Source organism: Takifugu rubripes, chromosome 11 (assembly GCF_901000725.2).
Source record: "Takifugu rubripes chromosome 11, fTakRub1.2, whole genome shotgun sequence".
In the NCBI taxonomy this organism is placed as follows: Eukaryota; Metazoa; Chordata; class Actinopteri; order Tetraodontiformes; family Tetraodontidae; genus Takifugu; species Takifugu rubripes.
Window position 1 is genome coordinate 13,649,470 of NC_042295.1, and position 27,644 is coordinate 13,677,113.

Here is a 27,644-nt window from a genome sequence, read left to right on the forward strand (position 1 = left end):
CATTTGTCAGGTGACACCGCCCACCTTTGATTGACAGCTCCCGAGCGCCAATGAATGACGTCGCAGGGGCCGGACGAAAAAAATACTCTTTGTTTTCATTCCTCCGTCTCGTAAACATCCGAAAGGGGAAAAAAATGAATATTTTTTTTAAAGAATATATTTTTGTTAAGTTTTAAGAGTGAGACCCATATATTGTGGCTATTATTTTATTTTTTTAAATTGTTTTATTACATAGGCTCTTCTTTTAGATTAATTAGTGTAATATTTTTTTTCGGTCCAATACTTGCGTATCTATCTATCTATCTATCTATCTATCTATCTATCTATCTATCTATCTATCTATCTATTTAAGTCTGCATATATTGTTGCGTGTATTGGGGTAAAACTTTCCAATGGAGAGTTTTCTATAAATCTATAAACGGAAGACATATTTTCGGCTAAATCATAGTGCAGCGATGTCCTCAGCTGGAAAGTGAACTTGTCATCATCTTGCTGTAGAGCGCCATCGTGTGGTCATTATTTGTCACTACAACCACGTATTCACGCATCGTACCTGTATGCGTAAACCAGTCAGTCAGACAAGCATGATTCGACTGAATACTAATTCAACAACAATTAAAACAACAATAGCGACACTTTTCCGCTCCTGTCACTGTGCTGTGAGCAGCAGACCTGGTGATATGGCTGAAATTAAGGTTCAAACCTTTCTATACTGGCAATGCTGGATGCATTTGTTCCAGTATAAATAACAAGTAATGGCAATTATTATCACGCAATATTTCTTCTCTATTTTTTTCCCTGCACTTGTTTCTTGGACTTTATCCGATTCAATAATGTAAACAGTGAAACCTAAATTACAGGGATGTGCACCAGTTTGCTTTACATACACATATACAGCCAGATACAGACACAGTCTGCGTCATCATCATTGTATCAGTGTGCGTCTGAGAAATAGATGAACACTTTAGAGCTGGCACTGAACAACAGCACAGTATTGTTATATTACAGAGACAATAGGTTCCATAGTAACACGATGGGAGGGAAAAGACGCTTTCACCCGCACCATTTTGCAGTGAGGTACTTTTGCAACACAGATGCATAAAAATACATGCTCATTTCTATAATAATCTTTATAAACAGGATTAATGAACTCTAAAATAAAGGGGGTGGGGACTGTGTGACATTTGGCAGTGTGGATGTGCATCATCTAATTCCTCTGAGCTGGGATCTGTCTTTTCTATTGGGAACGCTCTGCCACCACAGGGTTTACTCCTCTGTCTCTGGCCTGACTCGGGCTTGGATACACCCGTTCCCTGCACATGGTGATGCTGCCAATCAGGCATTTGGAGCCTGTGAGCTTCTTCGCAGTGATCCTCTCGGATGATTACATCATCTAACGTGACGGAGATGTACCTTCCAACAAAGATTCAACAGTGAATTCCGATTCCCTCCAAAGTGAATTCCTAATGAGTTGTGACCTCATCACATGACCGGTGTCCTGTGACACCTAATGAAACCGCAGAAAAATGATGCAGCTCACATTTACAAAAGCTGCTGTGTACAGTCGCACAAGACTGCAGTCATAACGTTGCTTCTCCTATTTACATTTGCAAGTTTTTACTTTTATAGACACAACATTGCTAATATATTTGTCATTTTAGCGAACCTTGTCAGATTTTTAACATTTTTGTCCCACAGTTGAACTGTGTTTCGTAAAACATTGAACTTCCTTGATGACAGAAAGCGAATAAACATGAGTAAAAATGTATTTTCTGGTCCTTGCAACACCTCTCACGTTTCCCCACTTGGATTTCCCCCATTATTAATTCATAACCTGCACTCAGCAGGTGTCAGCCTGCTGGACGTGGCTACAACAGCATGGTAGCAACACGCCAGAGCTGAACATTGGGCGTCTCCAATCCATCGGCCGCGTCGAGGCCTGGGCTGGCTCCGGGGATCGTGTTACATGGTGGCGCCCTCTCAGTCCAGGACTCGCACACCAACAACTGATATGTGTGTGTTGTGTGTACGTCATGCGGAGCAGCACGTGATGAGGGATGGAAATCAGCCACTCCCACAGGCAGAACAGGAGAGTAAACAAGTGCAGCAGCGCAGCAGTCACTCCATCACACAGACACGGACACACGGATGATCTCCACAACCTGCAGCACCACAGAGATGGTCACACAAGGTAAACTTCAGATCAGCAACTCGGACAACGTTGAAGGTAAGAGACTTGCCAGGCTTCTGAGTCTGTTCGTCAAAAGTTTGGGCAGCGCGCCTCCCAAAAGCCTCAATTACCAATAATAGAACTTGTTTAGAGTCTTATCATTCTTTCTGCATTTAGTTCTTCAAAACAGCAACAGTAGTTAAGCAGCCTCGCACCAGCCTGGCTGTCTGAGTGTATCAGCTCACTGGCTGATGTCACAAAGGTCTTTGTCTCTCTGGATCATATTACCGTCAATTGCCAAAACAATCATCTTCGGCCCCCAAACTAATGGAATAGCTGCAAAACCATGACTCCAGTGCACTCCTGGCAACGCCTTTAACTGTCTCTGCAGATAAGAGCTCTGGGGGGCTGGGATGTTTCGGCTGGATTCTGGTTCTTATATCCCTCATTATTGTGGCAGGAACCTTCCCAATCACGGTCTTCATGTGTGTTAAGGTGAAGTATATTGTCACTGGTTTGTGTGACCCGGGGTCAGATTTGCATTTGTTGTGAAAGCCAGCAACTTACCTGCAGAGGTGTTATAGAAGTTAATGTTACCCGTTTAAAAAACACGCACATAAAAGACAAATAAACTGGCCTATAAGAAAGTTCTCGCATTGCTGCTGTTTCTTGCTTTTAGTTGAACTCAGTGTCTGTTTTTTTGGGGGGGGAAATGCAAACTTTGAGAGATTGTTTGTGGGATCTATCTTATTTTATGGCTGATTATGTCTCGAACACGCAGATAGTGAAGGAGTATGAGCGGGCCGTCATTTTCCGACTGGGCCGGATCACAGACAGGAAACCTAAAGGACCAGGTTTGTCATGTGACCATTTATGCATTAGCCAGAATCCAAAAAGAAATGACTTTTATAACTGATAGGTGATTCCTCAACGGAAACAAAGAGGAGAACATACAGAACCCCCCATTTTTGGTGTTTCAGGACTTTTCTTTGTTCTGCCTTGCACTGATTCCTTTGTGAAGGTCGACCTGAGAACTATTTCCTTCGACATCCCTCCACAAGAGGCAAGTTTTTATTTTCTTAAATGCGAGAACGTGACGTAAGCCCCCATCTCTGTAGTTAGCGGCATCCTCCGCCTTGCTGTTTTCACCCTACAGATTCTAACCAAGGACTCGGTGACGGTGGCTGTGGACGGTGTCGTGTACTTTCGCATCCACTGTCCCATCTCATCCGTTGCGAACGTCTCAAACGCCCACACGTCCACACGTCTCCTGGCTCAAACTACTTTAAGGAATGTGCTCGGGACCAAAAACCTGGCGGAACTGTTATCAGACCGGGAAGGGATATCACACAGTATGCAGGTGAGAATGACGACTGCGAGTGTCAGAAAAGCTTTGATGACAGGTTAACTGATTTTAACCGCGTGCAGGAGGCCTTGGACGACGCCACTGACGCGTGGGGCATCAAGGTGGAACGTGTTGAGATCAAGGACGTGAAGTTGCCTCAGCAGCTGCAGCGAGCTATGGCTGCAGAGGCGGAAGCCAGTCGTGAGGCCAGGGCAAAGGTGGAGAACGCCACAAAACTGGAGGCAGGAGCGCCGGCGAGGGAGCGGCTGTTAACCTCTGGTTGTGCGTCTGTTTCAGATCATTGCTGCAGAGGGGGAGATGAAGGCGTCCCGGGCTCTGAAGGAAGCCTCTCTGGTCATCGCTGAGTCGCCGTCAGCCCTGCAGCTGCGCTATCTGCAGAGCCTCAACTCCATCGCAGCGGAGAAGAACTCCACTATCATCTTCCCCCTCCCCATAGACATGCTGCAGGGCTTCATGCAGAGAAAGTGATGCCTAATAAGATCGCCAGCTAAATGTTGTCATGGCTACACGCAGCAGTAATCTTTACTGTCACGAAAATCTGAACTTTGAGATTCCTTCGCATGGACGCTGCATGTCCCTAAAAACCTCTTATATTCACTGCTTTTATGCATTTCACATTTTATACAAAGTTTTCTCCTCTTGCTATTATGTAGTAAATTAAAGCTTTAAGTAATTTACTCAGAAAAAAAATGCGGCTTCTTGTTTCCTTAATGTTATTTATTATTCAAGTACAAAGTGCAACATATAGAGTAAAGACATTGATGTCTCATCACTGACCACATGTAACGAGCTAAGCTACAGCTAGAGGAATTCTGCTATAAGGGCGAATATATAAACCAACAAGTGTCAAACCTGAATGAATTATATCACCTGAATGCATGCGTTCAAATGTGTGGTGACAGAGAGTCTAGTTCTGAAATACCGAAGATGACAAAGGACCAACATCACCCAGTGAGGAGTTTTTATACAAACACAACGTCTGTAGTGTCCAACAAAAAGTAAATGAGATCATGTCCACAGGACACAGAGGCAAACAGTAAAATTAGACCACCTGATGGAGGAAATGATTAGTTTTATGCATAATAAGCCCCAAAAGTGAAAATTCAACAGTAAATGTAACTCGCCCGCGACCAAATCCCATTCTGGGCAGATTAATTCCCATTTGGAGCAGATTTCTATGTTTTATGTTACACATGTTCATCAAACGAAGCATTTTTTCAGGCTGTTTTTGCACATTTACCAATTGCACTTTGCTCATTAAAAGATTGTGTACATCCAATAACTCCAATAGTTCAGCTGACTGGTCATGTAAACATGAGAACAACATATTTAAAGATAATAGAGAACTGAAAGTAAATAATAAAAAAGTGACAGTTGCCTCCTCTATAGTGACTCGTGATGCTTCTCAAGACCTGAGTTTATTCTCGACAATGAGAAAATGAGGTAAGAACTTGCGGAGTTTTGTGATTCTTTCTCTGTTTTCGAAAAACAACACCAAGAAAGAAAAAAAAACGTTTGAAACATTGTGCCGACTGCACAGTCAAATGCTGAATGAATAATTGGAAGCCATATTGAACCTTCGCCTGAGGTTTCGTTGATTCAATTAACAAGAAAGTAGCTGCACACCAGTAACACAACGATTAGGTGGTCTGGGTCAGTCCGTGAATGGATGATGATGATGCTGATGATGAAGATGAAGCGCTGTTTTAGTGGAAGGATGAAGCATTAACTCTCTTTGCTCTGTAAAGAGGACATCTGGGGCTTTTCAGTGCTACCAAATGTACAGGGGTGGGGCTTTGGTACATGTCACTTCCACGTTCAGGAGGAAGTTAAACTCATTCTACTAACTAGTTGCCGTCACGGTTCCATTTCACATGTATAGCGTTCCAATGGCACATGATATCTTAAAAATAATTTTTTTTAACCTATTTAACCTGGCGAGGTCAACCTCAATGAAACTGGAATATTTCGGTGGTGCGTTTAGGTACACTGTGATCAATGGTTCCCTCCGGATCTATCTAAGGTAAGACTACTGTTGGCGCGTCTGTTAGTTTGACCTCTGCCTTAGTGAGGGCTGCTGGTGGTGGACAATGGACAGCAACGGTGAGTCTGGTGAATGGTGTGTGCGTGTCTTTGTCTCTGGCATCCATCGTCCTGAGCACTGGTGAGGAGGCGATGACACGGATGGAGATGAACATGAGGCACTCTTTCCTGCTCGCTGTAATCAGGGACCTGCAACTGGATCCAGGCGTACAATTCCCTGTTGCTGAACATTATCGTTGATACAATTCTTTAGGTCAGAGGGAAAATGAAGTCCTGTGGTTGGTCTTTGGAAATACACAGCAGTGGAGAGAAGCTCCTCCTCCCCAACAAACAGGCATGGACCATCTACATTGTGTGAAATCCTACTCTTTTTTTTTATCTCAGAGAAACATTCAGCTAAAAAATGTAAAAACGATGTTAAAAAGAACGCATGACATTCAAGTTCTTTCATTGGTGGTACGAGTGAGGGCGAGCAGGGGAACCCGGCACGGAGGACACTCGATGGATGGGGGAGGAACTGGGGGACATCCGAGGACTCAGCTCGCCCGTCTGGAGGCGCCAGAGCAGCTCTTCGTTGGTGCGACTCAGACGCTTCTTCTCGTTGCTCTCTTTCACCACATTCACTTGCAGGTTGGCGTTCTCCTCTGAGAGTTGCCTGATGAAGAAAAAGCCCAGAAATGAAGCTGCTAATGTGCTACCTTTAAGCCCATGCTCTACAACACAGTAATAGACAAGTTGGCCATCACCATTCACACACACGCACACACACACACACACACGCACGGACACATTGGGACAATGTGAAGTCTCCAATCAAGAAAATATACATTCTTTTGGTCTGTGGGAGGAAACCAGAGTCTGTGGAGGAGCAGGAATCATATAACCAAAGCCCACCCAAGGTAGTTTTTAATCAGCGCTAAGTCTGGGGACTCATCTGACCTGGAAACAGCAATGTTCTTGTCGATTCTTATCTTGAGGTCCTCGTTCTGCTGCTGTAACACTTGGAGTCTCTCCTCCAGGTAGACGTTCTTTTCAGCCTGCTCAAAAACACAGCATGAAAGGTGCGCAGCATTACTTTTCAGCATTAATGTTCTAAAATGCAACGAGGTGTAAATACATGTTTGCTGACTGGTGTCGTGAGGACAGGCGTCAGGCTGGGGTTGGGTAGTTCGGATCAACTCGGGACAGACCATTTCACTGGGACCTGTACCATAGCACCAATGTAGACATTTAAAGCTTACTATTTTCTCCAGTTCTGAGATCTTTAAGTCCTGTTGATGAATTTGTTGATTTTTCATCTCCAAAACTTCCTTCAGACTCTTCAGGTCCTCCTCGATGTGTTTATACGGGGCTAAGGCCTCCTGGTAACAACAGACGGCATTAGCCAAAGCCTGATTTGTGCGCCTGGACCGGGTCACGCAGCCCTCACCACTATCTGCTCATCTGTGCTCCTGCGCAGAGCTTCTTCAAAACGCTTCGCTCGGTCCCGGAGGCTGCGGTTCTGGAACGTCAGCGTGTCCACCTGATCCTAGTGTGCATGAACGCACTCAAGTATTAATTACGATGCTAATTAAAGAAACTTGTTACTTTGAGGTCGGCATTTACCTGCAGAGACAGTCTGATCTTCTCAAACTCTTCTTCCAGAGACTTTGTCTGTTGCTCATGGGCCATTTTCAGGTCTAACACATGCACGAGCTGAGTGTCATTGTCCATCACATGCAAACGGCTCGACTAAATATGAGAGCTCCACCTTTGAAATACTTACTCTTGACCGTTCTGGCATGCTCCTCCTGCAGGGTGGCCACAGTGTCGCTGTGAGTCGTCTCCATCTCCATCAAAGAGGCCTCATGGCTCTCCCTAATCTCCTCGATCTGCACCCAAGAGTTGAACATTAACCGTTTCTAATAAGAGTTTCGATTTCTAATCAACCTCACTTGCGGGACTCTTGGGAAAGGATTTCACAGCATTTCCTCCAGGCCTCGTTCGACGTGTCCGTACCCACCTGCTCTTGCTGCTGGAACTGCAGCTCCTCCAGCTCACTTTGGTGTTGGCCGTGCAGGCTCTCGGTCTCAGCCATGTGCTGGGCCTTCAGCCGCTCCTCCAGCGCTCCCAGCTCCCGCCGCTGCTGAGCCCGCAGTCCTTGCAGATCAGCCTTAAATCGACACTCCAGTTCCTGCTTCTCCTGCTGCAGTTGCTCCCAGTGTGCGACACTGAAAGCTGGGACACGACAGGGAGATTCAGTTTGTCTCGCCCCAAAAATGAATTGCAAATGAATTGAGCTCTTCCTAAAATGCACAGAAAGTAGCCGGGCGTGGAGCCGGTAGTGGATTCCCAGGACTCATCCCATGAGGGAGGGTACTGTGTGATCCACGGTGTGTCGGACAGAGTGTGAGTGAATGACTCATAGCTTTCTCCACTCCCGATGGTGCCGTGTGTCTGTCCCACTTACCCACTTCATCCCTGATTCTGGCGAGCTCCAGGGACAGTTCCCTCTCCTTCACGATGGCACGCTCACTCTGGAACACCCACACACACGATAGGAGTCAAAACAGCTTAAATATACTGTATATTCAGAAGGAAATTTGATTTTAGATTTATAGAAAGCAGGTAATACGCAAGTCCCAGGCCTACAGGGGCATCGTTGAGATTTACACTGCACACACAGTGGACAGAGGTGACTCACAAAGGAAAAGAACATTGATACAAAAGAACTGATACAAAATCCTCTAAACTACAATGATGTTTTCAGATCCTCAGTTATGATGAAACGTGCAACAAGTTTGAAATACAATGTAGCTCAGGAAGCGTTGGGCTACAGGTGATGCATGAATAGGTTAAGAATATGCGGCGGAATAACGTCGCAGGAAATCTGCCACGATGGGAAATAAAGGGTGGAGACGGAGGGAGGTGCGTTGGGGCGTCAGAAGAGGCGTGGCGCTGCTCTCCAGATTAGATGATCTCATTTCAGCCCTGGTTCAAATCCGAATTACACCAGAAACATTTGCATTTGCAATAATGGCATCCACTTGGGATTCTCTGCACATTTTTAGTAGGGAATGATGTCATCCTCCGGTATTATCTCACATCTGACCTTATGAAGGACGGTATATCTCTCTTTTTACCACCATACACTTACAGCTGCAGTAACTCCTCATCCTCCCACCCAAGCGTCCCCCGACTCATCTCAACGGGGGCTTTGTGACAGGCATTTTAAATGTCTGATCTGATATTCCGCCCTCACCGAGCCAACCTAATGCCAGTAATGACTGTTTCTCGCATCTATTACGCTGCTATTTCTACAGTATTTTAGGCCTTTCATGTGTACATGACTAAAAAATAATTCAATGTTTACCAGATAACAAAAAGAATTAATCTCAAAAAACTGCAATACAATTGGTGGATTCCAAACATGTTTTTTGTTAGCCAATTATTTCAGCACTGTAAACTTTACGATTTGGACAATAGGGCATTGAAAGAAAGGGCATTAACTCTCGAGGAAAGTTAATTGATGTCCCTACAGCCTGAACCCATCAATTCAGCTCAGTTTTAATAGGACCATAAAACCTGGAACTGCACGGCTGATTTATTTGGGCATTTTGCCCTGTAGAAAGTAAAGCGCAGCGAACAACAGAAGAAGCCACATTACACTGACCAAGTCTGAGGCAAAGTGAATACTCATGTGATGTGATCATCCCTAGTAAAAGCAACATACATGTAGGCAGGTAACCACGGCAGCAGGTGTTTCCACGAAATCATGAGAAAATGATCACAAAACCCCAAAAAGTATGAAAATAGGAAAAATAAGGACAAGCAGAGCAGCAGCATTATGTAACATCCCTGAAAACTACAGAGAAAAGGAGGGCCGGTGCGACAGAGCAGCCTGCTTTGACTCAGCACAATCAGCCACAGATTCACCATTTCTCCACCGACTCTGAAAAGAAGTAGACATAAAGACACTGTCCGATTCTAACGGAGCACATGCGCATGTACAGACATGCATGAGAAGGAAATCCTGATGCTGCCGCCTGAAGAAACGATGCTTTTTTTACCGGTGGGTCCACACAGTGCAAAGAGAAGAAATGGAGCCCGCAGCAGCGATGGTCCATACCAGGCTAGCATGCAGCAGCATCCCTGAGCCGACAGTAGCACTACAGAAGCAAATGTAAGGAAGATACAGACCGGGAGGGGGGGCAGAGAAAAGACTGGGGAGGAGAGATTTTCAACTAACACTCACCTCTGTTCCTGGTCTGCAACCGGCATTTATCCCGACTGGAACAAAGGCTGCAAGCACCACTCTGTGTGCTCTCCCCTCAACCCCCCACCAACACACCCTGCATCATGTTCATACGCATGCCAGGGAGCAGCGCGCGCACACAGCACACAGCACACAGCACACAGCACACACACATGCAGTGCACACAGGCTTGTGCGAAAAAGGAGCCAGAGGAGGTGGAGGGAGGGAGATGATCAATAAATGATCTATAATCTGGTCCTCCTCGGCTCACCGTGGTATTTCTTTGACGTACAGATCACATCAAACCCAAAATACTGTAGCGCAAAGGCACCGAGAATGACATCATCTTAAAGATGCAAGAGCATCTGAGGCTGCTTTTCAATCCACACTAAAAACGTGCAGTTTTTATGAGCAGTCACGGTGCTGCTGTGGTGGGAGGAGGAGGAGGGGGGGGGGGGGGTTATGCCGGGAATCAGAACCTTGATTCAGTTACCAAAGCAAAGTGATGCAGAAATACAAGCTGACACAAACACACGTCATATCAGACAGAAACAAGCTCTGAGAGTGGAGCAGCCTTTTAAAGCTTCAACATAATCCCACCCGTGATTCCGGATGCATTTTAGCTGCTGAAAACTGAGAAACCAGATGCAAACAAAGCCAGAAGATGGGAACTCCAGCACTGAGAGGCAGACAACACTCAATACCAGTGCAGGAGCAGATATTCTCCCTGCATAACAAACACTTCAGCCCAGTGATTCTGTAGCCACTAACAGTAGTGATCTCACACTGCAGGAGAACCCTCCCATCAATCATTAATAAATCTGATGGAACCCCACGGCATCGACCATCCAGCGATTGGAGAAGAGCCCAAATCAAAAACACCCAAACCTCTCATAGCAAATGTAAATACGAAACAATAAACTCTTGATTTAGCGCGGCGCTAAAAGCGACTCAGCGCTCTGAGTCGCTTTTAGCGCCGCGAGGCGAGAGTGAGAGCATCCTTACCTTATGGCAGAAGTGCTGAGTCGTGATGCTGAACACATCCAGGCACAGCGAGGTCCTGTTGAACTGAGCCTGAAGACTCTGTAGCTGCCGGGCCTGTTCATCACAGCGGTCACGCAGCTGCTGGATCAAAGCTGGGTCCAGCTCCGGTGCCCTCTGTGTCAGACCAGCTCTGTGAACCTCTGCAGCACGTCCACGAACTACGCACACAAACAAAAAAACATTAAAATCACTAGCAATCTCAAAGGATCGGTAAAAGCAGGAACAAATATTTTCTTCTGTAAGGGGAGCTTCATTTATGTGGATGTCAAAACCAAAAGTTACACTGGAATAAGTGCTGACTGTGTGTGTTGATATAAAGGAGCCATCTCAGCATTACAGCCACTGTATCTTGTTGCTATGGCAACAGCAGAGCTCCATGAGTGTTGCAATGAAAGATGGAAGAGTGAAGTGCTTTCTTCCTAGACTAAACCCAAAGCTATTAATGAATGTACAGGAACATGTACGTATATTAAGTGTCATGTGATCTGCAACACTCACCGGGGGACTGGGGTTTGGGAGAAACCACTGCAAACCTTGGAGGGGAGGATTTTGGTATTACAGCTTCTTTGTCCTTTTGAAAATCTCTCCTAGAAACTGCCAATGAGATATCATGTGTTTTATTATTCATTTTTATAGGTACTGTTTACATGTGCATTAATTAAAAAGCAATAATTGATGGCAAATATATATTTTAAATAATCCATGTTGATGATTTAAATGCTGATTAAAACAACTGCACCACTACACCACTGCAATACAGCAGAATTTGCAGTATTTCTTGCCAAAATGGCTGTTTAAAAGCAGAATAATCACGATGGGAAAGACTAGGAAGTGTGGTGTGTTACAGTCGCCACTAGCTGGAGCTTTGCTTCAAGTTGGAGCTCTAAGACTGGTCATGGTTTTCACAGAACCACGCACACATCACTAGATGGTGCTGATTCTCAACACCCCCCCCCCACATTCTCAACACAAATCTCAGCTGAAACACGTCCAGTACGTCCTCTGAGAGGGAGTACAGCAGCGCTGTGGTGGGGATGTCTTTTAACTTCTAGTCTAATCTTTTAAGTAAAACGGGAAGACACTGACAGCTCTTTTCTACTGACCAAAAGAGTTTCAGAGTCGTCTGCATCGCTGTCAAAGCACCACTGTGACACGCTGACGTGCCAGGAAAAAACAGACCTACCTGCATTTAAATGAAGGGCGTCATGAGTTGCATTAGCAAGATGCTAAGCTACCAGCTCCCTAAACGCTTTCAGCGCTCATTTACACACAGGGCTGTTGTCTCTAGAGGCATCTCCGACCAAATATACACCGTGCACGTGGGCAGAAACACAGATCAGCAGGGCGCTTGTTTCACCCGAGTGCCGCAGTCCTACCGAGCGGCGAGCATCGCTGCGGCGGTAGCGAGCGGCGCTTTAGGCCGGGGGTGTCAGGAGGAGCAGGGCTGTTCTCAGTGTGAGGAGCTTCACTTGGACGTGTCGGAAGTTTGTGGCGAAGCGAATCATCAGCGTCGCTGCCTGGATCTACAGAGGCGAAACCAGATACCAGATAAGAGAAGACGACCCGATGACCTGACAGAAATGTGAAGTCTTCCAACCACACAGTTGGTGATCGGCTGAAAGTCTCTTTGAAGGTAAAGAAAAAGAGGAATCGACACTATGACATAAATCAACGTAACTAGAGACTCACGCTGAGCATGCCCACGGGCATCGGCGTGACCGCGGTCATTTGACACGGACGAGACGCTGGAGCTCCGGACAAATCCGAATGTGGCAAGATGGGCTGCTGGCAGGGTGGAGAAGCCCGGAGGACGCAAACCAGTTTGACCCGGTTTGAGCAGGAGGCTCTTCGGCGTGACTTCTCTTCCTCCTGACCGCTTTAGTTCACCTTGAAACAGGAAGGAAATAGAACAATGTGACAGAAAACCCAAATTTAAAAAGTGCGCTTTAATTCACAAGCAGGACGCGAAGCTTCGTCTCACCTGTGGGGTCCTGGCAGTTTTGGCTTGGGCCTGTGGTTGACCTGTGACCTGCCTGTTGGACCCTGGTCTTGGCTGCAGGCTGCCTGGTGACTGCTCCTAAACCCAGCTGAGGCCTCAGAGTTCGTGCTGAACAGTATCCACCGCCTCCCTCCTGAGGAACAGGCTGTTAAGTGACACCAACAGGACTGCAATCAGAATCAGGACTTTAAATAACGGCCCAGTAACCAACACACATAAACGGACATTTCCTGCATTTGCTACTCAATTCAATGTGATGTGCATGAACAGAAAGTGAATTTGATACCTCCTGGGGACATTTCATTGGTATATCCTCATGAAAACTGCCTGACTTCCTGCCCAGTCTTTGAGGTACGCTGCCGCTTAACGCTTTCATCCCGGTGGCAACCGTTCCTGAGGGGTGGTTGTCTGTCTTCTGCATCTCCTGCCTGTGTTTGTCAAACAGGAAGTTGGAGGAACATGGCGCCGCTGTGGACTTGACTTGAAAACCAGCTTTTTGGTCTTTCTGAGCTTTGGGGCTGGGGTAGGAACTTCCTGGGAGTGAAGCAACTTCGAGCGACGCGTCCGTCCCCTGTGGTCTGGTTTGAGGAGTTTTCCGAACATAGGTGATGATTTTTGGACGGATGTTTTTGGCCTTCTGGGGTGGCGAAGACTTCATGGGTTCGCTTTCCTTCTGCTGAGGCGCGACAGGTTTGGGGATGCCGCTGCTTGAACTCGCCTTGGCTGGTAGTTTGCTAGTGCCACTGAAGCTTCTCTGAGGGGAGCCGCTTCGCTCTGAGCTCAGCGCCCTGGGACCCTGAGCCCTGGCTGGAGAACCAGGCGGGCGTCTCACTGGGGAGGAGGAGGTCGTTTTGGGGGAAGTGGGAGTCGAGGGCCGGCTGGGGCTCCCCCAAGGTCTCCTCCTCTCCAAACCGGTGGCGATGTTGTCAAACGAAGGTTGTTTTTTGAAACTCCTGTCAAAGGAGTTTTGCTTTTTCAGCGTGTTATCAAAGGATCCTTGTTTTCTGATGGCTCTGGAGTCGGGTGAGGACTGAGTGCCTCTTGTGCTTGTCTTATGTGGGCTGCCATGCCCGGCAGTGGTCTCATCAGCTTGTGTGCTTTTATTCTTTTTAGCACCAGTGTCTTCGTGGGTGTTCCGTGCCGCAGTCGCATCTTTGTGCTCATTAAAGCCTAAAACAGCGCCCCCTGCTGCATTTATCTGGTTATTGTTCTCCCTGTAGTCATCGCTGACGTTACTGCGCTGCACTGCGCTGTTGTTTGTGTGTAGTTGGGAGTTTGCATTTGCTGCTTGAGTTGCTGAATTTGAATTCATGTCTACAGCTTTTTGCTGTATTGTGCTTTTTTGGCATGAGTGAGATAGCTCATCTCTGGCCCTTCCTTCAGTCTTGGAGTCTGCCCACTGGGCCCTGACCGAAGCATCTCCAACATTGTCCATGGTTGAAATGGTGGACACGCAAGAGATGAAAACATCGGCTTCTGAGTGCATCTCAGTTCGGGATTCTTCTGTGCTGTATTCCTGCTCAACAGCTCCCTGCACAGTCCACTTTTTAGCTGCCTGACTTTCAGCTTTCAGCTCCACCTCAACATCTTTTCGGTCTTTAAGTCCAACATAGTCCTCTCCGTCTTCCACCAGGTACGTCTCCAGCTCCTGACACTCCAACATCTCAAACTCAGCCAGCTCGGGATCATCACACTGGGAGTCTGGACCCCATCCCATGACTTTGTCCTGCAGCACACTGCTGGTGTCACCTGTCCTCCCATCATCTTCCTGCTGAATAGCGTTAGCATTAGCATCGCCATCAGCCAGCACTCCTTCCACCCTATTGTTATTATGTAACGGCCTGTTGAAAGGCTCCTCTCTTTCACACATTTTTGGGAAACAGTTGAGCGTTCACAGTGGCCCGATGAGCGCTTTAAAAACCATCCTCCGTTGCATCGATCACCTCAAAGAGCTGTCTCACATTCTCTTACTTTCCCCGTTACTTTTAAAATGGGTCCTGGTAGTGAGAAAGGTCCCAGTCCTGCGTGAAGACAAATTAGAAGAATCTTTTGAAAATTTGATGATTGTCCATTAATGATATACAACATACAGCATTTGAATCAGACATTTAGACTCAACATATGACAAAAGTAGGCCAGATCTTGATAATGGAAAGGTAGGTCAAGATCGTGGATGAAACAGTCGGTAATAATTCCCCATTCTACACGTTAAACTGAGCTAAAGCAACAAATGTTCTTGTTTGACCCTGATGATGAAACCTGAGGGAGGATCCTTCGGGTCCACTTGCAGCCTCTCTGATGCTCATGTACAGCGGGAAATAAAAGCTGAACATCAATCTGTCAAAGTGAATGAGAACTGAGTCTGTCAGGGATCTACGGTGAGTGAATCTGGGGTGTCAGTGAATTCAGTGGTACAGCAGATACAGATCTGCTGCACTGATCAACTGAACATACCGATCGTGCTCCTCCAGCTGATGCAGCTCCTGTTCTGACAGGATAACCTCAGGATGCAGTCTGAGGAAACTGATGTTCCTCCACCCCAACATGCTTCCTCGAGCGCACTTCCCATCCCCCCACTGTTCAGCATCTACCCTGCCACCTGCTTCTCCACATGCAACATGATGGCAACACCTTCATCAATAAACGGCTCGTGTTTCTCAGCGCACACGTGCACGTCAGCTACTTGCGTGTGTCCAGGAAACCGAGGCAGCCCCCAACCTTGACTGGGTAAACACAAATCAGCACAGTGATTAAGGCCGTCTTTCCCTTTTCTCACCGCTTTAACAGGAGTCCTCATAAAATATTGAGGATGGATGAAAATGGAGGCAAAGCTCTCCCTCCCATATTTCATGACTGCTCCAGCGGATCACAACTTCTTTGTGTAGCCACCAAAGATTAAAAAAATATCAAGCGAGGGCTAACTATAGTGCAAAATCTACATGGAACCAAATATTGGATAAGCTACAGACACTTGTTCATACAGAAAAGCATCCAAAAATGCCTCCATGACCAGTATTACTGGTACTTAAAGCAGCATTTCCCATAGCTTAATATTATGTAACACTGCTTATTGATAAGTGCATCAAAGAACCTAGAATACCTTAGATATTTTTAAATGTTCCTTTAGGTTGTATCTAGTGTGCACACGATTTCTAACAGGGAGACAAGAGGTCTCTTTGCCGCATAAAAGTCTAACCACCATTGAAAGATGAGCAACTACAGTCTTTATTCTCTTCCATTGAGGGTACCTGCAGCTTATTTAGATTACCCAGCGACATCATAATCGCAGCATCCATAATCCTTCAACAGGACCATCTGCAGGTGAGCCTGCAGAACCAGCGGCGTCGCTAATAAATCGAATTCAGGCAAACACGCCCACCCACCGTGGCTGCAATGAAATGGTGAATCTTACCGTTCGAATCCAGCGGATCTGCCGGAGAGGAGCGCGAAAGCGGCCAAGGAAAGGAGGAGGATGGGTACTCCAGGTTTCAGGGTGTCAGAAAGCGTCTGCAGCATCGCTGCAAAACAGGGAGGAGAGCAGCCCAACGCCAGGTTCGAGGCGCGCGACAGCGGCCCCTGCTGGCGAAAACTCCCGCTGCAAATAACGACTGCCCATATGACAATAAAAGGCCCACAGACATAAATGAAAACCACAGACCGACTCTTAGTTAAATAGGAAAATTATGCTAAAGACCTCTTCAGTTACCTCCTTTGTGTGGTAATAATCCCTTGGCCTTTGACCTATATTTGAAAAAAGGGTTACTGTCAGATGTCCACTGTGGGTTTCCAGAGAAAAAAAAGCTTTAATAAATATTAATGATAAATAATCAGCAGAAACCTTTAGGTGTTTGACTTTATTTACAACAGAAAATATACAGATAATGTACAACAGTGCATAGATATTTACCCACTATCAAGCAGCTGAGCTGAGTGATACCATTCATTTTTTTTAGTTTCATACAATTTTAAAATGTTATTAATGTAGCATGCAAGGGTTTCTTTCATAAAATCAATTGCCATTGCCCTTTTTTATTTAAAAAAAAGCACTTAAAAAAACAAAGAAAAAAGCCCAAACACCACAATGACAGACCACAGAAGAGATGAAATTGGCTGAATAGCATTGTCATAAAGTTTACAACAAATAACATTTCCTTCTATATTTACATTTAATAACGTTTTTCTTCATTTACTATTTAACAACACAGGCCTCTTTCAGGTCAGGAGGGCAGGTTCTCGACAGAGGAGCTGAGCCTTTTCTAAATAACGGCGTCTGTCTTATTTGTCACAACTGTGATTGGACATCAGATGCCATCAAAGAGTAAAATATTAGGTGTTGGAGGAAAACCAAGATGACCTTTAATAGTCAACATCTCCGGAGGTTAAACTGGCTAATTTCCAGTACCAATGGCTGGTCAAAAGTTCAAACTTTATCTATTTCTTACACCAATAGCAGCCCTTTGGCTACATAATAAATGTTGTTGCCCATAAATGCACGTTTGGGATGTAGCAGATGCACCTCAGTGTCCATACTTCTCTAACGTGTAGCATCAACGCCGTGGCTGGAGGCTACAGCTATTTGAAAGTAATCTCAGGCTAACTCGAATGGCCAGAACTGACGCCTGAACCTCCTCTTCTCAGGAATCTTCATCATCTCCTGTGGTATTGTGGTAGAAGGCCTCCCTCTCTACAATCATGGGCTGCCCCTTGATTTTGCAGGCGGGGGTCGAGGTCACCACAGCCTCTGCACTTTTGCGAATGCCATATGTGAAGTAGATCAGGAAACCTGTGCCAGAAATTAATGAATGATTACTACTAATGAATATTACTCCAGAAGGATGAGACATGATGTGGTGGTTAAACTGTACCTAAAGTCATCCAGATGGCAAAACGCATCCAAGTCCCTTTGTCAAGCTGCATCATCAGATAGATGTTGATGAACAAACTAGCAACTGGGAGAAATGGAAGTAATGGGACCTGTGAGGAGAGAGAGAATGAGGGAGAGAGAGAGTGTAAAAAAGTTACACTCAAGGCACATACACACATTTATCCATGGCAACGCAGCAGAACAGCAACAATGGCCGCCACTTTTCTGGCGAACAGCTTTCTATTTCTGGAGCTTTGGCTCTCTTTCTGCAAACACTCGATGCAGGCCCACACACACATCAGCAGTCCCACACACACTACACAGTCCCGCACACACACACACACACACACACACACACACACACATCCAGCAGTATAACACACATTATGCGGTCCCACACACACATTCAGCAGTATCATATACACCGCAGTCCCACCCTGCAGTCCCGCACACACACACACATCCAGCAGTACAACACAGTCCCTCACACACACTTGGGCCTGCAGGGAGGGAGTGTGGTGTGTGTGCTCATTTCCCGTCAGTGTGTCCATGGGTGAGCAGGTGGAAGAAGACAATGATAAAGCACAGAGAAGGACAGTGTGAAAGACGGCGGTCCACCTTGAAGACGAGCTTGGCACTGCTCTGCGGCTGCCTCCACACAACGAAGGTGAGCATCAGACTAAGTGCCAGGATAACGCCGAGGACGGACAGCGACCAGGTTTGGAACCCTCCGTGGACAGCCACCACGCTGAAGACAAACACCAAAACACCTGGAGGCAGAGATGGGATCAGACATTCGACATCATCCAGCAGCCACGGTCACCTGAGCCGCACGGACTCCTCACCGAGCACACAGGTGCACACGCTGACAACAGACCCAGACTGAGGAGACGGTTCCGTGCATGAAGGCACAAACAGATTTCTGAGGGTGAAGCGGTCCTCTGGTGGAGGCAAAATATCCTCTTTGTAAGAATCAGTCGTTCCAAGCTCCTCCTGAGTGTTGGCCATCTCGTAGGCAGAGGTGGGATGTTCCGGTCGGTACCTTCAGAGAGCAAATTCAGATCAGATACGGATCACACACATTTATTATGAGGACCATCATGGATGTTTCTCCATTATTACCAACAGTGTATTGAGTGTTAAGGTCGGGACCGACCCAGACAGGTGGAGGGTACCTGAGGATCAGAACACAGGCAGCCACCAGAGAGTATGCCAGCAATGTGCCGATGGACATGAGGTCAACCAGATCCTTCAAGTCAAACAGGAACGCCATCACCGCTGCAGAAGACGCAAGAGCTCAGTTTGCAATGTGTTCAGGATAATGTTATTACATCAGTCAGTTTAAAAGAATTCGGTAGAGCTCAATTTCTTAATGATTGAAAGCTAATTATGGAAAGGTTCCTTCACAACAAGAGGCACCACATTTTAGCATCATGCTAGTGCGATGTACCTGACAGAAGCCCTGCCACCATGGTGGAGAGGATGGGTGTCTTCCTCTCACTGACACGAGCCAGAAAGGAGTAGAGCAGACCATCTCGAGCCATAGCAAAGATAATGCGTGGAAGGGGAAACATGGAGCCAAGGAGACTTGGCAGGATGAAGGAAGGAGGAAGACATTTATAAGTAAGAAGACGGAAGATGTGGTCTGGTTTCACACAAGGCCTCAAATTCAGATTAGTCTATAAAAACATAGAACATAAGGACCCCCACCAGTTAGTAGGTGTAAGTCAGGAGCTCACCTGCCCAAGCACCTGATATTAGTGTAGCTGCGACAGGGGTTTTGGTTCTTGGGCTGATATTAGCCAAACTTTTGAAGAGCAGACCATCCTTTGCCATTGCCCACATCACTCTGGGCATTGGGAGCATGCCCACTAGCAAACTAGTGTGGAGAAAAAGGAAAATACGCTGTGCAAATGAATGCCAAATGTTATAAAAGCGAGAGGGCGGGGGGAGAAAGATTAAACTAGTCTGACTTCCAGTTCAAATACATTAAAGCACAACATGCAAATAAAATAAACACTGTGCAAATAAACCGCTGGGAGTCTCTGAGCGTATTAGTGTGAACGTTAACAAGTTCCACTCAGGAAATGTCTCTGCGGAAGCAACGGGGAGACGGATTTTTTCATTCAGCGGTTCTGAATAAGTACAATTATACGATAGATTAGGAAAATCATTCACTCTACAGCATACAGAGGCTCTACAGAGGCGCAATGACTTCTCATGTGGCAGCAGGAGGAACCTTTACCTGGTTGACAAGGCACATAAAGAGCCAATGGCCACAGCGTAAGTGGCGCCATCCCAGCCCACGTATTTAAAGGCCACCGGCAGAGGACTGTTCTTGTCCAGTAGGTAATACGGCATCATGACAGTGAGTGCAGCGGACACGCCAAAGTAGGCCACGAAACAAATAAGGAGCGAGGCCACGATGCCCACGGGAATGGCTCGCTGGGGATTCTTCACTTCTTCCCCTGGAGAGGAAACATGGCAGGAGGTGTCAGTTGCACCGGACTGTTGCTAAATGTTCAGGCATCGCCCATCTCACCTGTGGTGGCAATGCAGTCAAAGCCTATGAAGGCATAAAAACAGGTGGCGGCACCAGAAAGGACCCCAGACCAGCCGAAAGGCATGAAGCCACCCGCCCCGAGGACGTCCTCCGACAATGCAGGACTGGACAGACTGGAGACAGCGAGGAGGAAAGGACGCTCAGTGGAAAACGTCACGCAACGGATTTCGGCCGCACGCTTCCTGTAACCCACTTCAGACTGGAGTTGCTGGTGCTATTAAAGATTTCCTCAGGGTTCAAACTCCAGTTTTTCAGGTTTCCTTTGACGAAGCCAGAGATGATGACAAACACGAGCACGACCACGTTGACACTGGTGAAGACTTTATTGACCCAGGCTGACTCCTTCACCCCAAACGCAAGCAGGCCTGAGGGAAACAGGCTAATCGTGATCGGAACATCCAGCAGTTTCCTGAAAGCTCAAAGCAGAACTCTGTATCGAGTCTCACCTGTTAGGATTATTATGATGAAGACGGCAAATATGTCTGGATACTCCGCCAGGACTCCGGGAGCGTCCATCGTCATGTGTTGCCTGCAGAATTCCTCGATGTATTTGCCGATCATCTTGTCAAATGTGGCGCTCCACGCCCGGGCCACGCTCGCCGTGCCTGAGCAAAGGCAGCCGTTTTGTGCCGACCAAACAGTCAATATCATCACTTGACATAAGCTTACCAATGACGTAAGAGAGGATGAGGTTCCAGCCAGTGATGAAGGCCCACAGTTCTCCCACGGTCACGTAGGTGTAGAGGTAAGCTGAGCCCGTTTTGGGAACCCGGGCCCCAAATTCAGCGTAGCACAGACCCGCCAGGACCGAGGCCAGGGCGGCGATGAAGAAAGAGAGGACAATGGCGGGTCCAGACGTGTCCCTGGCCACGGCTCCGGCCAGCACGTACACGCCGGCGCCCAACGTGCTGCCGACGCCCAGAGCGACCAGATCGAACGTGTTAAGGCATCGGGAGAAGTGGGACTCTTCTGTGCTGCAGTCCATAACCTTCACTCTCAGGAGCCGCGACCCAATGTCCTTAAGTGTCGCCAGCATTTTGATCCGCATCTTAGCTCCCGACAGGAGAAACACGACAGCTAAGAACCCTGCGGACACGAAAGAGAACATTTACACACAATTCTCTTTTCTCATTTTGTGAAGTTTTTTTAAATTTCATCAACCAGTCCCGATCACACAGAGGACATTTGTTCTCTTGTCAATGCCACAAACAAAAGTACATAAATGGCAAATTAAAAATAACTTGTGCTTTTATTTCTCCCCAAATACTTGTCATTTATTGTGAATATCTTATATTGTGGCAGAAGCCTCGTTAGTGTTCCTGAAAGCAGATGTTCACCAAAAAAAGCCACAAAAGACCACAAAAAAACCTCAACAACAATCATCAAACTCAAAATTGAGACCACAGCAAGGAATTGTACAAAAGTTGAAATCCTCTGACAGACTACTCACTTGGACACCAGAGGCTTCTGTCTCTCTTTTCTGGTTTAAAACCCACTTTCCCCGCTGCTGTGGTGTCTCTGGAACAGTTTCCAGACTGGTTCATACGAACATAGAGAGGTCTTTACAAGTGCTGTTTACGCACGTGACAACAACGCCTCTCGGCACATAAACCATTCAGAACTCAGCTCACAAATAGAACAGTGACACCTGCCCTGGCGCCGGGCAAAACACGACCCTTTTTAGGATCATTGCCTAAGGATGTAATAACTATTTAGCAATTAAACTTAGATGAGGAAGTCTGTCATATCCGATCACGGTGTGAGTGTAAGAACTCATATAAACACAAAAGTGGGTCCACATAGATGTCCACAAAGACACAACCATCTGCATTCAGATGCCAAAAACCCTGTAAAGAGTTAAGAAGTAAGAAACGACCCAACAGCGTTCATGTTCTTATTAAATCAAACAAAAGGTGAAGGAAAGAGGAGACGTTGAACGATATTTTTTCAGGCAAATGTTGTGCAACACGGGGCGTTTGTCACATTGCAGGCCGGGCAAAAGGGTGAGAACGGCCAGGTGTTGGCAACTTGCAACAGAAGCGACAAGCAGCGATGGCGCTAAAAAAAGAGGGAGCGTGGGCAGGACAGGACCCAGCCCTCTTCTCAGCCAATCCTCGGCCTTGACACCTGCTGGTGACACAAAAGGGACATGTGCTTGTATTTGGAGCAGGGGTGTCACATGCTCTTTACTATCTGGCCTGATGTACATTCGCTCCTTCACGTGACATCAGCTGTGACATTGTTTACAGGTACAGACGAGACCGGGCTCTCACAAGGATTCGCATAAAACTAAAACTTGTAGACTTGTACACTACATCTGCATGAAACTGAATAATTGGAAATGTTCCAGAGCAAAAGAGGAGATGCCTGCAGAACCACTTGTTTATCCAAGACTATCATACACAGACCTCTGATAAATTAAACAGCAGAAGGGAAGTTCAGGGACAAATGTGCCCCTGTGTGAACCTGCCTAACTCGCATTGCTGCGGGGATGGGACAAAGTGTCACGTGAAGATGATCATATTATACGCAGCTCACGGGCAAAACAAACAGTCCTGTCAGTGGGATGAAGACCTTGAAGGACCATGCTGACCTTGTAACCGGAAATCAACAGAGGGCAGCCACTTACTTGTACTCCACCTACTGGTCAAAAACGGAATTGTTTCTTTTTTCCCCAGCATTCTCAGGTTTCAGGAATCGTTGTGCAGAAAACCTAGTTTAATGTTTGACTATTAACTGCTAAAATTCGGCGAGGCATGTTTGTACACTGTTTTATATATCAGTGGTGCAGCAAACAATGTTACAGTCCCTAGGAGTTCCGAAGTCACAGTTACAGCACGTCACATTTTAGATCCGGGACCCTGAACATGGGTTTTATTGCATGTGTGACACCAAGTGCAGAATTACCACCACAATCTCTCTGATCTTTATACGTTGAGAAAAGGTTTCAGTCAAGGTGAACATGACAGTTGTCCCCATAAAGCCCCTCAGCTGGTGTCCCACCTGGCATGAACCTGCATACTTGGATAACCCGGGGGGTAATGATACCAGTTTACCACTGGATGTTCCTGTGAAGAATGAAGCTTTCATTGTTAAGGTGGAGAGGAAGCCTTAAACCCTCATCAGGCGTCATCAGTTATTTATTAGCCTTCTTCTTCTCCTTCATTAACTAATCTATTGTTCCATCGTTAGTTCCATCAACATCAAACTAATTTTATCTACGAAACACGCATTTTAAAATGCAACAACTAGCCAATGATAAGGAAAAAAATGAAAATTGCGAAGGATTACCTGTACATAGAAAACACCTCCACAGCTGCAATAACTTCAAGCGCCTCCGTTCCTTAACATTTATCCCTGTTTTTAAGAATACACGCAAGTATTTAGGAACAAAAACACATATCTATCTGTAGTCACAGACACATTTCATCTGATTAGACTCAAAATCTAATTTAAAAAGGAAAGAAAAAGAAGAAGGGGAAAACCTAATGACTGATTGCATCAGCCAGAGGGTTGATTTGATCCTCAGCCCATGAATGACACACGTATCGCTCCCACCAAGCTCTTCCTTTTTAAAAAAAAAAAAAAAAAATCGTTTACCTACTTTATGGAGACACCATTCAGCTGTTTATTTCAGTCAAGCTTAATCGGAATCAGTGAATAGTCAGCTTAAACTTCTGACAGATGGTTTGTTAATAAACCGCGAATATTTGGCGACCTCCACGCCCACACTGCGATTACCACGCCCCTTCCATGGATGCTGTATTTACCAAATGCTGCCGCTAGATGTCAGTGTTGTAAAGTAATACAATCTTCTCGTTTTACCAGCCTGATGATCTGTCAGCGGACCTCAGGTGGATTTGAAAAGATCAAATGTTTTTTTTGTAGTTTTTTTTTTTTTATTTTTAATCATAAATATTTATGTCTCTGCATTTAGCTACATGAAGATATCAAATCAATTCAAGAAGACCATGGATCGTGCTGCAAAGTAGATATACTCACACATGGGTAGTAATAACATTATTATTTAGAATGTACACTTTCCAAAAATTGTGCTAATAAATGACAAAATATAACATCCAGACACAATATTACACAAGAATGACTCATATAACCATGAAGATACAAAGGAAACTAGGGGACATGTTGCTGCAGGAGTGTTTAAATTTTTTTGTTTTTCAGATTTTTGCTTTAACCACGCATTAACAAGAGCACACCAGGTCATTATGTAGTGTAGTGTGTACAGCATTCTCTTATAGTTATGACTAAGGATTGATCACCCTGGGGTCCAATTATGGATCCTTGATAAAAGGAAGTATGCATCTCCTGTGGGACTCAGAAGGGAGAAGGATGGTTGGAACCAATCGAGCTGGAGTTTTTTGCTTTTAGACACAAGTTGTGAATCACTTCTCATGGTCCTTCATGAATAAGATATAGAAGATTCGCTACAAATAAGAGCAGATGATCTTGTTCTTGTTCTCAGGGGCTCAGACAAATTTCATTCAAGCACAAATGGGCACCGAATAGACTAAAGATACCAGGAGACGGTATTACATGATCACTTACAAAAGAGAATGGGGGTCGTTTCATGTCCCCGTTGCACGTATTCTGCACAATGACAAAAAGCTGGCACAACAATTGAGCTTTGACTGTCTCACAAGGGCTTCACAAAAGCAATGGGAGTTCAAACCAGTTAAATCAGGGGTGTGTGTGTGTGTGTGTGTGGGGGGGGGGGGGGGATCAGCTGTGTGCCAAGTTAGGAAATTAAAATCCACACGTTACTCACGATCATCCCATCAACAGGAATCCAATACGAATACTAAGGCGCCCACACTTCCTCTGACAGAATTACTAGTGTTACTGGGATCCATATAGTCTTTTTGCCCGTTATTTACCTTGCGGGGGTCCCAGCTGCATATGGGCAATCGCCTGCTCATGGTCGGGCCTTTTCTCAGCATTCAGGAGTATTTTCTTCCCTGATCCTTCATTAGACATATTTCAGCATTTACAGGGGGGAAAAAAGTTTTGTAAAGGATCAGACTGATATATTCCCACCACTTTAAGTGCTAAAAAGTCCCCCAAACAGCTCTCACATATTAAAGATCCTCCAACTCTGGTTTCTGTGCTCGCTGGCTGCAGCCTCTGCTGATGGGAAATGTGTAACGGAGGAATAACCTTGGCTCTTATTGCACTTGACAGCCGGACTAAACCCATTTTCTGTAGGTAGTGCTGCCATCAGCATGCTGCGGGGTTGCTAAGGGTTACAGCATATTAGCAACATCCCGTAGAATCTAATCATTTTCACAAAGCACCGGATAAGCACCAGTTCTGATTCGGTTTCAAGCTACCAGAACCGTTCGTGTTTTCTACATCTGTGCGTTGTAAGTCATGAAAAAAGTGTTGTAATAAACCACCACATGACCTGGCTTTTCGCTCTGGAACCCGATTACCATCTTCGTTTCAGGAAAAACAACGTGATGTAAGCAGGCAACTCTGCAGAATTCTCAGAAGAGCACTGTTGCATGCATTTTGGATTAGAGCTCCAGAAGACTGACTGCAGCAGTCCCATCCTGACTTGTGAAGTCTCGTGGGTCAGACTCTGCACATATTCTCTTTGTGCATGCCGTGCCCCGTGTTCTGACTTCAACACCTGTCTTCAAAAGGATCTTCCCTCGAGGCACTTTCAGCTTTGCAGAAGCACAAAAAGACAAACTGTTCCAACACGGATTGAATGCCACGGGGTTAGCAGTGCAATCGTCTCACACTGGGGTTGCAATCATCAACATAAACACCTGTAACATTCAGAACGTGAGGCAACCGTTTTCTAACATGCATGGATGCGCCTCAGAACGGCGTCGGTTCAGCCCGGCGAACTCCTGAGGCCACATTTTGCAGTGTGTTGCATTATGCTGCGCGTGGTTCCTGCTCTTTTGTCCACTCTACCAAGCGTCCGGCCCTGACTACATTATGAGTCAGCAGCCATCCTATGTGGCTGCGCATGAATATTATTAAATAACCACTGGCTATCGGGGGGGGAGGAGGGATTTGTCTTCATTACATCGAGATTGAAACACCACAGGAACTATGCTCAGACATTAGCAAACAATTGAATCAGCACCTTTGCACGACAGCCAGCGTCGACTGTGACCTGGCCAATGCTAATGGGGCCGCAGCGGCGAGGAGCCTTCGTTTTCCACTTGCAGCCCACGAGACGCATGGGGTGAAAAGGAAGCAGCGCTCTGAGGAGACAGCTTTCATCCCTCTTACATCATGATGAAGAAACCACTGAGGTGGGTCATATTGGATTTACACTGCCTCGACACAGTTTCTCCATGAATATGCGGAGCCTTTTTCTACATGGTCATTAAAATTTAACCGTGTATGACTTTTTTATTACTATCATATTATACCTTAATATTGAATAAAAGTCTTTCGTGACTTGGCTCATGATTTACTATATTTTGGAGCTTTTTTGTTGTTTCTGCGTGTGCGACTCTCAAAATAGAAAACCTCAAATTTCATTTAAAAAAAAAAAAGACATTGGTGTCCTCCAAGAAGGAGGAAAACTGGGGGCATAATTATTCTTGAAATAACCTCTCACTTGTTGTTTCTCATCAGAGCCACCAAATATTTGCATTAATATTCATATCAGCCTCTCATGAATTTTACAGACGCATCCGAGGCTACAGCATGAATGTAATATTTAACCAAAACTGCTCACAACTTTACAGGATGATGAAAGTCAGCCCGACAACACCCAACTCTCCAGAAGATAGGCTTGGGGTTTTTTTAGATTCTTTTTTGCATCAAGTACTCCGAGGCAGTTTATCATCATAATATGCTCGACAGGATGCTAAAGACACTACATTTCCATAAGAGGACGGCATCAGCAGTCACACGGCATATTTTCATTTTTCAGTTTCCTTGTGGGCCCGACAAGCTCTGATTTATTATCATTAATAATAAGGAGAGAAAGAGCTGCGTATCAGACATCATCTTTACTTTGGAGAACAAACGCGGACGATCCATTGTTGGCAGTGATAAAACGATAATGACGCTGGTTTGGATGAGGGATGATTAAACACTCCAGGTCCAAATGTATGCAGAGTGATCCTCGCTGTGCTGCGTGGAGAGGTGGAGGCATTTCTGAATCCTTTGGTGTTTCACAAAAAAAAAACCAAACCCAGTATGTTCACCAGAGTTTGGAGTAAACAGAGAGATGGTCCTGAATATTAATGTTTGCGGGAGACGCAGATCAAACCCTGCCGTCTGCTCTAAAAGGCCCTTTAAATGGCTGAAATCGTGCACGGCTGCTTTACAGTAGGTGCAGATCCCAGGAGCAAATCAAGGCTTCTGGTTTT

The 27,644-nt window shown here is 45.9% G+C and overlaps 3 protein-coding genes across 12 annotated transcripts; 1 reads left to right on the top strand and 2 right to left on the bottom strand.

The window, feature by feature from the left end:
* Positions 1 to 2,058: 2,058 nt before the first annotated feature.
* stoml3a (stomatin (EPB72)-like 3a) lies at positions 2,059 to 4,218 on the top strand. The gene is made up of 7 exons (XM_003968599.3): positions 2,059 to 2,227; positions 2,562 to 2,665; positions 2,952 to 3,024; positions 3,151 to 3,233; positions 3,327 to 3,530; positions 3,599 to 3,733; positions 3,813 to 4,218. The coding sequence occupies exons 1-7, from the start codon at positions 2,149 to 2,151 to the stop codon at positions 4,002 to 4,004; spliced, it is 870 nt and encodes a 289-aa protein (XP_003968648.1). The 5' UTR covers positions 2,059 to 2,148; the 3' UTR covers positions 4,005 to 4,218.
* A 266-nt stretch (positions 4,219 to 4,484) lies between these two features.
* Positions 4,485 to 14,761, bottom strand: mtus2b (microtubule associated tumor suppressor candidate 2b). Of its 2 annotated transcripts, none has more exons than XM_029843738.1 (14): positions 13,143 to 14,761; positions 12,839 to 13,001; positions 12,547 to 12,744; positions 12,234 to 12,380; positions 11,356 to 11,451; positions 10,819 to 11,015; positions 8,029 to 8,095; positions 7,582 to 7,796; positions 7,345 to 7,450; positions 7,185 to 7,258; positions 7,009 to 7,107; positions 6,821 to 6,940; positions 6,519 to 6,616; positions 4,485 to 6,234 (listed from the first exon to the last, which is right to left on the bottom strand). In XM_029843738.1, exons 1-14 carry the CDS (start codon positions 14,724 to 14,726, stop codon positions 6,027 to 6,029), a joined length of 3,372 nt encoding a protein of 1,123 aa, XP_029699598.1. In that variant the 5' UTR covers positions 14,727 to 14,761; the 3' UTR covers positions 4,485 to 6,026. The 2 variants fall into 2 exon arrangements, with proteins under 2 accessions (XP_029699598.1, XP_029699597.1); XM_029843737.1 differs by having other exon boundaries at positions 6,519 to 6,619.
* A 1,930-nt stretch (positions 14,762 to 16,691) lies between these two features.
* LOC101070292 (high affinity cationic amino acid transporter 1-like) lies at positions 16,692 to 27,642 on the bottom strand. 9 transcript variants are annotated; one of them, XM_029843742.1, is made up of 14 exons: positions 23,888 to 27,642; positions 23,575 to 23,640; positions 21,734 to 23,351; positions 20,953 to 21,369; positions 20,730 to 20,888; positions 20,477 to 20,648; positions 20,263 to 20,396; positions 19,966 to 20,188; positions 19,171 to 19,307; positions 18,896 to 18,998; positions 18,566 to 18,762; positions 18,339 to 18,490; positions 17,722 to 17,830; positions 16,692 to 17,639 (listed from the first exon to the last, which is right to left on the bottom strand). In XM_029843742.1, the coding sequence occupies exons 3-14, from the start codon at positions 21,825 to 21,827 to the stop codon at positions 17,491 to 17,493; spliced, it is 2,046 nt and encodes a 681-aa protein (XP_029699602.1). In that variant the 5' UTR covers positions 21,828 to 23,351; positions 23,575 to 23,640; positions 23,888 to 27,642; the 3' UTR covers positions 16,692 to 17,490. The 9 variants fall into 9 exon arrangements, with proteins under 9 accessions (XP_029699602.1, XP_029699599.1, XP_029699605.1 ...); XM_029843739.1 differs by lacking the exon at positions 19,171 to 19,307 and adding an exon at positions 19,460 to 19,599; XM_029843745.1 differs by lacking the exons at positions 19,171 to 19,307; positions 21,734 to 23,351 and adding an exon at positions 19,460 to 19,599.
* Between the last annotated feature and the right edge of the window lie 2 nt (positions 27,643 to 27,644).

What these genes read in the sequence shown, in the direction of transcription:
- stoml3a (XM_003968599.3), top strand. Translation starts at nt 2,149, where the DNA reads ATGATCTCCACAACCTGCAGCACCACAGAGATGGTCACACAAGGTAAA. An exon ending in GGATATCACACAGTATGCAG is followed by an intron (nt 3,531 to 3,598) that starts GTGAGAATGACG and finishes AACCGCGTGCAG; the next exon opens with GAGGCCTTGGACGACGCCAC. An exon ending in GTCGTGAGGCCAGGGCAAAG is followed by an intron (nt 3,734 to 3,812) that starts GTGGAGAACGCC and finishes CGTCTGTTTCAG; the next exon opens with ATCATTGCTGCAGAGGGGGA.
- mtus2b (XM_029843737.1), bottom strand. Translation starts at nt 14,726, where the DNA reads ATGTGTGAAAGAGAGGAGCCTTTCAACAGGCCGTTACATAATAACAAT. An exon ending in AGTTCCAGCAGCAAGAGCAG is followed by an intron (nt 7,451 to 7,581) that starts GTGGGTACGGAC and finishes TCTTGGGTGCAG; the next exon opens with ATCGAGGAGATTAGGGAGAG. An exon ending in GCATGCCAGAACGGTCAAGA is followed by an intron (nt 7,259 to 7,344) that starts GTAAGTATTTCA and finishes TGCATGTGTTAG; the next exon opens with ACCTGAAAATGGCCCATGAG.
- LOC101070292 (XM_029843739.1), bottom strand. Translation starts at nt 21,827, where the DNA reads ATGAACCAGTCTGGAAACTGTTCCAGAGACACCACAGCAGCGGGGAAA. An exon ending in CATCCTCTCTTACGTCATTG is followed by an intron (nt 20,889 to 20,952) that starts GTAAGCTTATGT and finishes GCCTTTGCTCAG; the next exon opens with GCACGGCGAGCGTGGCCCGG. An exon ending in CATCATAATAATCCTAACAG is followed by an intron (nt 20,649 to 20,729) that starts GTGAGACTCGAT and finishes TGTTTCCCTCAG; the next exon opens with GCCTGCTTGCGTTTGGGGTG.